Genomic DNA, 12,810 nt, shown 5'->3' with positions numbered 1-12,810 from the left:
ACTACTTCTCTCTCCAATATTAATGTCTCCTTCCTCTCTCAAGTCATTATCATAATTTACTAACAGAAAAAATGCTGAATTCTCTCTGAAACATAAGTAATGGACATGGAGGATTCAATTGAGGAATGTTTGGTCAAAAGAGATGGACTCTCCGTGGATCACAACATAAGGCACTCGCTCGTGTGTTCAAGCTTTAACGTGTACTGTAGGAGCGAGTGCCCCATGAATCCAAAGTGAAAGTAGACCAGCTTTGACGTGTAGATAGAAGATAATATGGGAAACATAAAAGGGCCTTCCTCGTGTGTTCAAGCAATACATGTACGAGAAACAGGCATCAAAACCATTCAACCATACACTTAGGGTACAAACCTACATCTCCAGCAACAGCAGAGAGACCCTGTAGTTCTCTCTGAACTTTACGCCTCTCGTAGAACACTGAGCATGCGAGTGAGGTGCACTTGATCCCGCTCTCCAAAAGCCAGTCCCCACCTCCACAATGTCGACATATCTGCAAGATAATCAACACTCTTTGAATCCAATGTGAACTCGGTTTAAATTGTTGCAACCCCATACTTTAATCCAAATAAGCACCGAAGTTATGAGAAGGCTAGAATAGAAAGATGAACAAACAGAGAGGCTGACTGAGTTAACTAGGTAACTTGAAATATGTGTCAAATCATGGAAGTCGATACATCACAAGTGTTGACTCCTATAATCCAAATATCAAATAGAATTCATGAGAGAATGACTGAAATTCTTACAGCAGCAAGGTGTTGCATCTCCTTCTCCAATTTGGAAGTCCTTCCAATCACAGCTGTTGCAGCAGCAATTTCCCTCTGTGAACACTTGTTGCATATATGTGCTGATGCTTGGACCAACTCACCACAAAGGACACAGTGTTTTGAAAGATAATAATAGTCTATTCTGGTTCTTTGAGGATTTGGAGCATATGAAGGGTGCTTAGAAAGAGCTTCCCGGGCTGGTCGGGGCATCTCTGAAAACCACTGGTTTAAGTCAGCACCAAGAAGTCCAAAAACCCGCTGCAAAGCTGGGATTATCTGCTTGGTGATGTAATATACATCATTTAATCTGAAAGGGGAATCAATGGCCAAGAGGTCCAATGGATCAACAACCATATCCACTAGTCGAGCGCCTGGCTCCCCGTGGATCACAACATAAGGCACTCGCTCTGCATAGCATGGCTCTGCCCGGGGATCAGTTCTCATTGCTTTTGTAGCTACAATTGCTGCTGGTGGGAGTGCTGCAGAAGCCCTTGTACTGTAGGTACCCAACCGAACTTCCTTTGCAAAAACAAAATCTTGAAGAGACACTCTTCCAGATAGAATCCGTGTCCATTGACGCTGCAAATATGTTTTAACCTGCAGAAGGACATGGGAAACTTTCCCTCAAAAAGCATAGATGGAAAATCCATAAAACTTCATAAGAGAAACTCTAGCCAGAACAAACATCGAGGGAGTCCTCATTGATATATAGTTCCACAGCTGGCCATGTCATCTGGTAACTAAAGCCTTCATTTTTTCATCTTGAATGATGAACAAACCATTCACTATTATTTCCAAGAAACCTATTTATGAAATCAATAGTTTGAAAGTAGATTTTCAGCATTTTAATCACATCGAATAAAAAGGGGGCAAAAGAACATATCAATTTCCACCTCAGAGATGTCTTCATGTTCAAAAAAGATTCTCAGCGACTGCTCCATTATCTTGGCAACAGCACCACAAGTATCTCTGCGAACTGTCTCGATACCTTTAGCATCAAACATAGGTTCAATCTGATCAGCACTCTCATAACTGTAACCAACATAGCGTTTCTTAGTAAGGAGGAAGCATGGATGATAGACTTTCTCCAATTTGAGAGTAACTGGATCTGGGTTAATTGCAGTTACAGCTGATGCTATTTCACGTCCAATTTGAAAAGATTCTTTGACACTGCGTCCCTTGAGGAGGACAAACATGCTGCATAAACCAAACCTCATACATTAAAAGACACTGGAAGAAGAGAACTAAACCTCAAGCTTGCTAGGCATTGAGCAAAATTATTCATTGAGAAGACATTTTCGCAGCACTAGTCAGTAAACTCGCTGAGAAGAATGTGTGTGTGCATGTGTTTCTGAGTATATCAACCAAACATGTCTTTCCACAGATGCTGAAAAGAATGCTAGCAAACAGCATATGACCTTGCAAACACCTCAACTTGTGATCGGATTTTGTGAATAAAATCCCAAATAAAATAAATTACTTTTAAATTGGTGGAATTGGAAGAAAAAAAATCAACTTCGTTAGTCTTTCTAATCTAACACTTTATGACCATGTCTTTTTTTATGTAAAATGCCATCCAAGCCGAACATCAAAAAGTTAACCTACCATTTTGAAAGAAGAACATTGTAAAACTTATTTGACTTTGTATCACATGCTTTTAACTCCTAGATATCACATACCTATCAGTATCACCATATATCACTTTAGCCTTCCACTTTTCATTTGCATTTACCAAAGAAATAGCCTTTTCCAGTGTGCTTCGGCCACACTGAACAATACTGTCAGCAAGCTCTGCACAAGGCATGCGACCACTAAATCCAGCAGCTGTATAGCCATAGGTTACATTTGCGATCAGCTTCAAAGCAAGCTGTCTTGCATTAAATATCTGAAAGAACCAAAAATTAGTGTATTAAAGATCATATCCAAGCATAATCACATAAAATCAATTACATTACAACTGAAGAAACAACTCCATGTTTATTTATTCAAGAAGGATCGCAAACAAAATCATGCAGTAAGAAATTCCATGTAATTTAGTATAGATCCATTGGAAAAGGATTTATTCACCAAGAGCATTTTAATCTGACCGATAAAATAAGACAGATGTTGAAGGGAGAAAAAAGTCAAAAGTAAATATAGAGAAAGAGCACAAAATGATGCCTTTCACTTGTGTCCTTCAAAATGTTACACCTTACAGTTACCTTCAGTGTAACGTTATTTGCAAAAACTCCAGAATTCAGGGAATTTTAAACCATTTCAAACAAGAATTAGAAAAGCCATGCAAGTCAAGAAGAAGTTGTTCATTTTATTATTTTTAGCCTGTACCTAAGAGCAGATTGATCAACTGACTAGAAATTATTTCAGTACAGCCATACCCTGTGAAGAACTTGTTGTGAGGGAGCCAACTTCTTCATTGCTTGTTTCAGCATTATTCGAGTTGACAATATTTCCTCTAATAAACGGGGCAGAACACCTTTTCGAATCTGTGAATGGCATGGATGAGAGACAAATTATTCTTTCTTCTTTCTCTTCACTTATTTTGTTTATGGAAAAAAATGCACATCACTTACAAAAGGCATTTGAAAGAAAAGGGCAAGATTTATCTCAGAGCATCAATGTAGAAAAAAAAGGGGATAAAACAAAATATAATCCCACTTGTGTTCTATGTGAACGGTCAAACAAAATCTTCTGTCACTAAAACTCATAGAAGAGTCATATTTAAACTACACAGTGAAGCAGTCCAAATCTCTACTAATTAGATGTTAAATCTTTCTACATACAATACATGAAATAATAATTCCTCCAACTGTAGTTAAACTTAAGGCTGCAGCACAACCACATGACAACTTTCAGAGAACTTGTGTCGCTATAAAAAAGCCCACAAGAACCAAAGCCAGTTAGGGATATGCAGAAATACTGAATATTCCCAGCAAGAAAATTCAAGATTTACAGAAGAAATAATTCAATGAATTACCTCTGAAGGCACATACATAGTGCCATTTGGAGTAAGCAGTATTTTATCTTTCAAATCTCGCAAAACACTTGGATCTGTTGAAAATGAACTAACCCCCAGTGTATTTGCCTTTGAAGGTGCAACATTTCCAAGACACGTACAAAAGCAAAGGTTGTATGCGATTATCATCGATGGATAAAGAGACTGAAAATCCAAGACAACAACTGGATCTGCATAAAAACCAGATTCTGGCTCCATCACCAGAGGTAAACACTCCATTGCAGGTTGAGAAGCCACCTATATATAACCAAAGTTACAGTAAACATTAGGCAAGCATAGCCTCCAACAACGCAAAACACTAGTATGGGCCAACAAGGAAGAAAAGAAGAAAACATTATTCGATGCTTTAAAATCCACAAAACAGAAAATCAAGATCCTCGACATATATGTGATCAGGAATCTCAAAGGTAGCTAGCAACATAGTTTGATCAGGTCCTCAGGTTCAGAGTAAACTGGATAAAAAACATTGTAATTACGCTTCAACCAGTAAGTTTGTGAACATATAAAGATATCATATTTTGCAACTTCCATTGATGTTTGACTACAAAAATTACATAGTGCAGAAGTGTGGAGTCACATCAATGGAAAGCAGCTAGAAGAGTTTGCCAGAATCTAGCAGCAGAACAAACAGGCCAAGTTTTCAAACTTGAAACTTGAAGACAGGCAATAACTCGATAAGCTGGCATAATAATAAGAAAGCAACACAGAAAACGTTTTGGCAAACCTTCCACAGAATTCTACAAAATCAAAGTGCCAAAACTTCTGTAAATGCATAACAGCAAGTAGATAGAACCTTATTAGCAACATATGGTAGAAGGTCTTGTCAATTCAGCAATAACCTGTTGATTCCCAGGAGAAATGGCAAGATAGTTTTGTGTATGTGCCAATCTCAGAAACATAGATTCAACACGATACTGTGAACCTCGAGAAAGAACAGAAAAGAAGTCAATGCCAAATACACGAGCAAGTTCTGATGTTCGATTTATCTGCAAAAGCACTCACATCAAGTTCACAAAGATAGCAAATGATAGAACAATCGCACATGCAAACAATGAATCCTTATAAACGTACCATGTCAAGTTGATTCATTATCTCAAGGTTCAATTTTGCTCTATCTATCATATATTCAATGCATCTATATCTGGCTCGTCCAGGACCACTTGCAAACCATTTTGTCAACACTTTGTAAGGAATTGATGGTATTTTTCGCCTCAAAAGAGCTTCACCAACAGCTTCAACAGTATACATGTTAAGCTTTACTTCACCACGCATCAGTCGCCATACATTGAGGACAACTCTACCACCGACATGGACACCACTGGCATGAGTTCGGCCCCATTCATCCTCAATTACTGTATCTTCTACAAGTGCAGAATCAGTAATTAATGACTCTTTAAGCATAGTATCTAGTATTACCTTTCCTGAATTTTCTCTTTCTCCAACATCTATGTTGGCTTCCGATGGTGTCCGAGAGATATTATTAAGTAGGCCTATACCAAGATGTGCAGCCCTCTCAGCCAAAAAACCAAGAGAACCACCTTGTACATCCCAACCCATTAAAATATCTGGATCAAATGAAACAATAATCGCCATAAAATGACTAAACAAGTGCTTCTCCTCAGAGAAAACAAGCACACTACACCCAGATGTTCCATCATAACTCCTGCAAATACAAGAAGACAAGTACAAAAAGGTGATAAATACTCTTGTGCAGAAGATTTGTGGAAAAATAGAAATATAAGGATACAGAGTGTTGGTGATGTAGTTGAAAAAAAAGATCAGGCTCTGGAATTGCGGTAATTCACAATTGGTACCAACTTAAAACCTTGAACATGCCATCAATTTGCAAAAAAGACAAATGAAGCAAAACAAATTAGAATAGTCTTCGCTTTTTTTTTTTTCCACTAATTAGAAGATTTCAATCTTCATTTTTCACAACTCCGAAACTCAAACAATACTAGAGCATGTGATGTGAACCACTGCTTTTCCACTAATCATGCACTTCAAAAAACCATCAAGAATATTAGAGATAGAAAATACGCAACTTAACAAATATGAGGAAAACAAAATGGGCAGAGTAAATTTAAGTATGAGATTGAAATTCATACCTTTGGCAAGATTCACTTTTACTACATAAAAGCACATGAACTTCAACAGCAGAGTCACCATCATTCTGAAACGCAAGAACCACGACATTGATGGCATCAAACCGAGGATTTGGTCGGAGATCTCCTCTAGATTCTGCTTGAACCTGTAAGGAATGTTTCACTCCAGTCACACAGTACATTTTTAGCCAAAACACTAGATTGCACGATACAGTTTTTCACCATATTGGGAAAGTTTCAAGCCAACTTGTATGCCCAAGGTCATATAGGTGGAAGGAAATTTGAACACTTATAGAAACAAGAAAAATACCAATGTGGTCAAACCATACGTGTGTTGTTATCAATACCTCTATACTTAATGATGTCAGTTGTTGCCCGGCACCAACACTGGCAGAATCCCGAAACCCAATTTGACTAAGTGGAGTGAGCCTTGATGTCCTATCTGGGCCTGAAATTTGAGAGATATCCATGGGGCAATTGGTGCATGGATTGAGTTTCATGATATTTCCTTCACTCTGCAATTTTCTTTGAGCCTCATCACTAGAAAGGTGAGATTCTGCATTATCATTCATATTTGTTGCTTGTGGTGCTTGATTCAAGATAGGCATCAAATGAGCCACAGGAGTTGGTTCAGTTAAAACCTTATCGCAATGAATGGGTAACGAGCTTTGTGAACCAATCTCAGAAGATCCTGGAAAAAACAGTAGAGACCTCGGTTAGAATTTTATTTTATTTTTTTCTGGGTCCATGAAAAGCATTTAAATCTACCTTTCATAAGTAAAGGCTCTGCTGACACTGCATTGAGTTCTCTCAAAGCATCTGGAAATTCATAACTAAAAGTTTGAGAAGAAAACTATTCAAGTAATTAAAATTATCTGACATGTTCATTAGCAAATTCTAGATCATACCTTTATCATCACACAATAACCATCTATGGACACTATCTACAGAGGGGGGTGAAAACACATGTGTCAAAAGGTACAGGACCGAACCATCGTTAAGATAGTGAGTTGGGACACCAATGATAGCTTCTTGTGGAGCATTGAAATCAATGTTTGAAGAGGACTTGATTTCCACTCCTTTCTTATCATGATAATCTCCATCAAAAAAAGGGAGATGTTCACCTAAAGCACTCCCATGAATAGAAAAAAGGTTGATCAGCAATAATTTCCGACAGGCACTAATAAGACAGCATGCAAAAAACAAGAAATGTCAAAACAACCAAAGGCACAAACTTAATAGAATGCTAAGCTTGCTTAAAATCCCCTTTCAGTACTAGCCATAACTAATGGATCACTTTTAAACTAGACCACATGTACAAATTTTTTGTATGTGAAAAAAAAACAGAGAGAAGCTAAATGTACTACCAAGGAAATTGAAAATGCAACCTGATGTCCTGTCTTTGTTTTCCACATTTGCAGAAGAGGGAAGAAATGATGGAGCAGGTGAAAATGAAACATTTTCAGATGCTCCATCTTTCCATTCTGCAGTGGGGGGCTTCTTGCAAAAGGTCATCCCAAGTAGGTCTATGGTTTCTCCTCCCATTTTGAAAGCCTCGGGTGCTGAGCTTCCAAGTATAGATAGACCAGAATCTCCTTCCTGGTTTGCAGCACAGTTCTCACTCTGCAGACCAGTGTCAACTGACATTCCCATGCCAATGAGATGCGTAGTTGGTATGTCATATAAATTCTGCAAGGAAATTCTGCCTTGATGAACATATTTGGGCTTATAACTATCTCTTGCAAACATATCATGATCAATAGGCAAAGCTGGTGAGCAGTTTGAACCAGCAGCTTCAGTTCTCTCTAATCTCTTATCAGCCAAAAGTATATGCTTAGACAAGTAATTATCAGGTAAGGAATCAAACTTGGAACTGACAGTAGAGGTTATGGGTTCTATAGAGGTTACACCTCCAAAATCAAACTCTTTGCCTTTGTTAATTTCACAGCCAACCATAGAAACCACAGCATCTTGCTTCGGGGGAGTGAAAGTGCATTGCAATTCTTCTCTCCTTGTGTCCGCTGAGAGAGGATTTGTAACAACTTGCATTGAGCTAGCACTGCTGGATGCATGGGGTATGGCTTTAGGGGCACATGTCTCCAAAAACTCTGTTTGTTGGTTGTTAACTGATGGCCTAAAGTCCAGAGGTCCATAAACTCTTTTATCATTCTCATCATTAGGTAGTATATGTAAATCCAATTGTTTTGGAAAGAGAGTATTGGATTCATCCTGTTCTCCTCCCAAATGAACATTTTTAACCCGAACAGATCCATCACCATGTTGAGCAGTTCGGCGGGACCGTTTTCTTCTCATCATATCACGCACTGAACATCCAACCAAAACACTTGCTTCACAAGCATTTTTATCTGCATTTACTAAGGCATCAGAGCATTTTGCCTCTTCATTTCCAGTCATAACTGTTCCAGCATAGTTTTTACTTTCATCAACATGAAGATCAACAACTTTGGACCTGGCAACTTCTGGGTCATCATTCGCCTTTTGGTTTATAGAAAAAGGTAAAGAGCACCACAATGACCTATTCCTTTTCTGCTTATTACTGATGCAGCTGTCAGTAGTCGGTAATATCTGATCCTGTGAATACCCTTTACATTCACTTTTCGACTCCACCTTAAATGAACTTCCAGCTGATCCATAAGGAGATGAGCGCAAAGTATCAGACTGGAGAACTTTTTTCTCTAATGAAGTTTGAGGACTATGATCAACAGAATGAGAAGCTTTCTCCTTAAAAACCTCGAAGTTAACTAAATCCTCAATTGAATCAAGAATATCCTGACACTCTTTTTGAGACTCACTCTCATAATCTATATTAGCTTTCTCCAGAACTTTATCAATGGTCGCTGCAGGTAAAAGGGGACTCAGAATTGTGTCACAAATAAGTTCATCATCAGAGTTTATATCTTCAGCAGCCTGGGAAGTGGCAAGCCACCTTAAAAGGCCCAAGGCTTCTTCATCTGCAACCTGAAAAACATGTTTAGGGAATACATTAAGTCCCTCTAGCATATACAGCACGAAATGAGAAGACAGAAGAATGAGCTGGTTCGTCTCCATCATTAGTTATAATTCTTTGCTGTTCAGTAAGTTCTGAAATGATCATGTCCATTACTTAGGAAAACACAATATAAACACTATTTTCTGTGAGTTTAGCAGTCAAATTGCTCACTAGAAATTTTCATTGTTGAAATTGTTTTTCAGATTGTGATAGCAGTTTAGCTTTCTATGACTATGAGTAATGCTACATGCTTGTCTAGTAACGATCTCCTTTAACAGTTATAAGACTTGAGCTTGCTAAAAAAAAAAATCATGATAATGATGACAACAAGAGATGATTATAAAGCAATGTCCGATATAGATACAACAAGTCAGCACTTACAAACATGGAATGAAACAACACCTAAGTGAAATCAAGAGGCATTCAATGTAACCTTAAGATCCCTCTACCATTCAATTTCAAAACACCCTTGCAAGTCACACTGCAGTAAGTATAGGAAAGACACCAGGTAACATTGAAGAAAAGAAAATTATAGTTGGGAAGAAGATAAGAACTACCTTTGGATCCACTGTTCCAATTATTTCAGATGATAGTTTCAAACACAAATCCTTCATTTCCGTGGGTGTTGCATCCGTCTCTTCACATACAGAACCTTGTGCTGAAGATTGAATAGTGTCTTGTTCTGCAGAGCACTTTAAAAATTCTTCGTTGGCATTATCAGAATTGACATTTTCATGTTCAGCCAAATTTTCTCCATCAGTTGTAAAAGTCACTGTCGGCAAAACATTTATTTTACTTTCACTCAAAGGTAAATCGCCTTCTGTCTTGATACACAATTCAGAAAGTTTTCTCTCAAATTCAAGAGCATGTAACAGAGTTTTCAAAACATCCCCTGGAAGTGGTTTTCCTGGATCAGGCAGAATGGTAACCTCATTAATGCCAGTCCTTTCATGCTCTTCCTGTATCACCAGAGGGAAAAGTTGAAAAAGGAATATCCAGACAACATAAAAGTTCACATATTGCATATAAAACAGCAGCAAATGGAACAAACCTCCCAAATGGGTATAAGTGATTGCACCATTTTCACATCTGAACGTGCTTGTGAGAGGGATGTATACATTTTACTTTGCTGATTAAGAATATCTGCTAACATACAAATGGTCAACGATTTTAGCAATGAAATCATAATTTAAATAGTTTCAGTGGCACAACAATGGAGCAAACAAACCATCAATGGTGGCATCTCCCTCAAGGTTACAAACGCTTTGACGTTTACAACGTTGCATGTCTTGGTCTGATGAAACATCGAATTCACTGGAAAATTGCCACATCCAACTGCTAGGAATAGTAGATGAGATCCAAACTGGGGAAACCAAACACTGACCACTACTTGAATCTGCCTAATGAAAATGATTCACAACAACATAAAAAGTCTGAGAATGTGAATTACAGGGATATGTTTGCCAACATCTGAAGAGAATGTGCACAGAAAAGTCAAAAGAATGACCTGAAAATCAGCAGAAATGCAAGTTGATTCATCCATCTCTGGTCCATCTTGACGTTGGTTACTAAATTTTCTTGGGGTAAAAGAATCCGGTACTGGATTACGGAACTTCATCTTCGATAAATGTAAATGACCCATTCCATACAAGTTATAGTCAACCTACAAGGAAGAGAAGCTTAGCAACTCACAAAGAACTCTTGCACGTTACCTGGAATTAAGTGACATGGCAATTTTTTTTTTTTAAAAAAAAGGGATATTTTACAGTACACAATGGACCTTTTGCAAGCACAAAACCAATTACAGATTAAGAAATTCTGTCAATGAAACCAATATGCGTGTACATACACTTGACTTGAATACACACCTACCAAACATATAGCATAAGAATTGAATGGATATGAAATTTACCAGAAACTGGAGAATGAAAGGAATATGAGATTCATGAGGCTGCAAGCTTTTATCAAAAACTGCACCTGACTGGAAAAGATCACAGATATGAATATCAGCAAAAAAATCCCACTACAACTTAACATCCACATCAGGTAGCAGAACTTTACCAGAAGAAGGTTAGCAGCACGAGAGACATCATGTGGATAATATCTAGAATTTATCAAGGAGCTCAGTACAGTAACTCCAAAGTACTATGGAAAGGAAGAACTACAACACAAATATGCACAACAAAACACTTGGATACAGGTATATCTTGACAAACAACTCCTCATCTGAATGGTAACCATAAAACTTCTTTGCTCTCACAAGACTACAGCCATGCACATGCTGTCTTTTCGAACCCACATTTCCTTTAAGCTGCGCACTCAAATCAAAAACCTTCACATGAATCACATCATTTAAAAGTATCATCCATGTACATAAAAAACAGCATCAACAGCAAGATTTACTCTAGCAAACCTTCAATGCTTTCTCAAGAGCAAGCGAAATAGCATGTGTGTAAGCATCTCCTGCATAAATTCAACATCTTCAAGAATCACTTACACATTTATTGTAATGCACAAAGAAGAAAAAATATTCCTATCGTAAATCATACCTTCCCGATTTCCATTAATCGGAATATCCAAACATGGTACATATAAATATGGAAAAGCCTACAAAATTTCAATAAACTAATTTAGCTCGAAGTCATTATAAAAAAAAAAACAAAAAAAAAACCCAAGAAGACAAGTAACAAGAAAAATCAGTCCAAAAGTCTTAAACTTTTACACGATAGTCAAATTCAAAATCCTTAATTTTGCCCATTACAAAACTTAGTTACCAAATTAATTACAGGAAAAGTAAGTGATAAAATCTTACGCGATGAACATGCAAACAAGTCTTCTGACCAGCAGGTGTAGAGCCATAAACCCTAATTACTGGAACTTCATTCACTTTTCCGCCTTCAAGATTACATACAAATCAAAAAATTAGAGACCCTAGGCCTCTGATATTAACAGAACGACAAGTCGTTTTTGGTGTACATTCTGTGTTACCTTGAAAGCTACTGTAACAAATATCGACGCCAGGAATCGGAGGCGACATGTAGTGATCGATCGATACGATTCGAAGGCTGAAGATTTTTGAAGAATCCGCAGGCTGTGAATCTGCCATTGATCTTCACTTAATTTACCAAATCTACCATTACAATTTTGAGAGAAGAAATGCAGAGCTTTGAATTCTGCAGTGATTTTTTTGTTTTTTGTTTTTAATTTGGCGCCAGGGTTTCCCTCTTTATAAATCATAGGAAATGTTACGGTGCTTTTAAGTTATATGAATTGTTATGACATAGCAAATAACATTGCGAGAAATGAGTATAAACATTACGAGATATGCAGTTATTTCGTGACTCTACTTTCGGTGTTATAACTAATAAGGAATGTGTGGTAGACGTGAAGGTACTGAAGCAAGACCAAGCTTCTCGTGTACTATTTTGTTTTGGTTTGACATTTGAGGACCTTTAACTTTGGTCTATTTGCATTTGAGTGCTTGGTTATTTTCTTATTTTGTTTTGATACCATACTTTATAGCATTATCATGTTATTAAGTCAATTTTCTTTTGTTAAAGTATTTTCTTAGGGAAGACTTTGTGGAAGGTTTCTCAACTCTTTGGTGAACGAATTTTGACATCCTGATTTTTAATTAAACCAAACAGTTTAATTCTTAATTTGCTATTTTCTAACAAATTTTATGTTGAGCACAAACATATAATTAGGCAGAATTAGGTTTTTTGAAGCTTTAAAAGAGAAAATTTTGTTTTAATATATTTTTGAAATTTAATAATTCATAAAAGTGTTTCTTAAAATAATTAACAAACTATTTAAAAATGTTTAAATAGATATTTTTAGTTAGCTAAACTCTCGTAAGGATGTTTGTCTGCATAATAATATTGCTTTTCAAACTACGCT

General features: G+C 37.1%; 1 protein-coding gene across 3 annotated transcripts; it reads right to left on the bottom strand.

The window, feature by feature from the left end:
• Nucleotides 1–93: 93 nt before the first annotated feature.
• LOC7473291 (DNA polymerase zeta catalytic subunit) lies at nucleotides 94–12,119 on the bottom strand. Of its 3 annotated transcripts, none has more exons than XM_024583982.2 (24): nucleotides 11,899–12,119; nucleotides 11,723–11,805; nucleotides 11,460–11,517; nucleotides 11,324–11,373; nucleotides 11,109–11,221; nucleotides 10,972–11,014; nucleotides 10,823–10,891; nucleotides 10,418–10,573; nucleotides 10,139–10,310; nucleotides 9,962–10,053; nucleotides 9,468–9,869; nucleotides 7,268–8,879; nucleotides 6,809–7,024; nucleotides 6,669–6,719; nucleotides 6,248–6,591; nucleotides 5,904–6,046; nucleotides 4,867–5,458; nucleotides 4,635–4,781; nucleotides 3,757–4,032; nucleotides 3,158–3,265; nucleotides 2,462–2,667; nucleotides 1,676–1,979; nucleotides 762–1,379; nucleotides 94–508 (listed from the first exon to the last, which is right to left on the bottom strand). In XM_024583982.2, the coding sequence occupies exons 1-24, from the start codon at nucleotides 12,014–12,016 to the stop codon at nucleotides 335–337; spliced, it is 6,147 nt and encodes a 2,048-aa protein (XP_024439750.1). In that variant the 5' UTR covers nucleotides 12,017–12,119; the 3' UTR covers nucleotides 94–334. The 3 variants fall into 3 exon arrangements, with proteins under 3 accessions (XP_024439750.1, XP_024439752.1, XP_024439751.1); XM_024583984.2 differs by having other exon boundaries at nucleotides 4,635–4,709; XM_024583983.2 differs by having other exon boundaries at nucleotides 7,289–8,879.
• Nucleotides 12,120–12,810: the final 691 nt, after the last annotated feature.

Source organism: Populus trichocarpa, chromosome 13, assembly GCF_000002775.5.
Source record: "Populus trichocarpa isolate Nisqually-1 chromosome 13, P.trichocarpa_v4.1, whole genome shotgun sequence".
In the NCBI taxonomy this organism is placed as follows: Eukaryota; Viridiplantae; Streptophyta; class Magnoliopsida; order Malpighiales; family Salicaceae; genus Populus; species Populus trichocarpa.
This window is presented reverse-complemented; position numbering and strand designations above follow the sequence as displayed.

What these genes read in the sequence shown, in the direction of transcription:
- LOC7473291 (XM_024583982.2), bottom strand. Translation starts at nt 12,016, where the DNA reads ATGGCAGATTCACAGCCTGCGGATTCTTCAAAAATCTTCAGCCTTCGA. An exon ending in TTGTTTGTCAAGATATACCT is followed by an intron (nt 11,015 to 11,108) that starts GTATCCAAGTGT and finishes GATAAATTCTAG; the next exon opens with ATATTATCCACATGATGTCT. An exon ending in ATATATGGTGATACTGATAG is followed by an intron (nt 1,980 to 2,461) that starts GTATGTGATATC and finishes TGGTTTATGCAG; the next exon opens with CATGTTTGTCCTCCTCAAGG.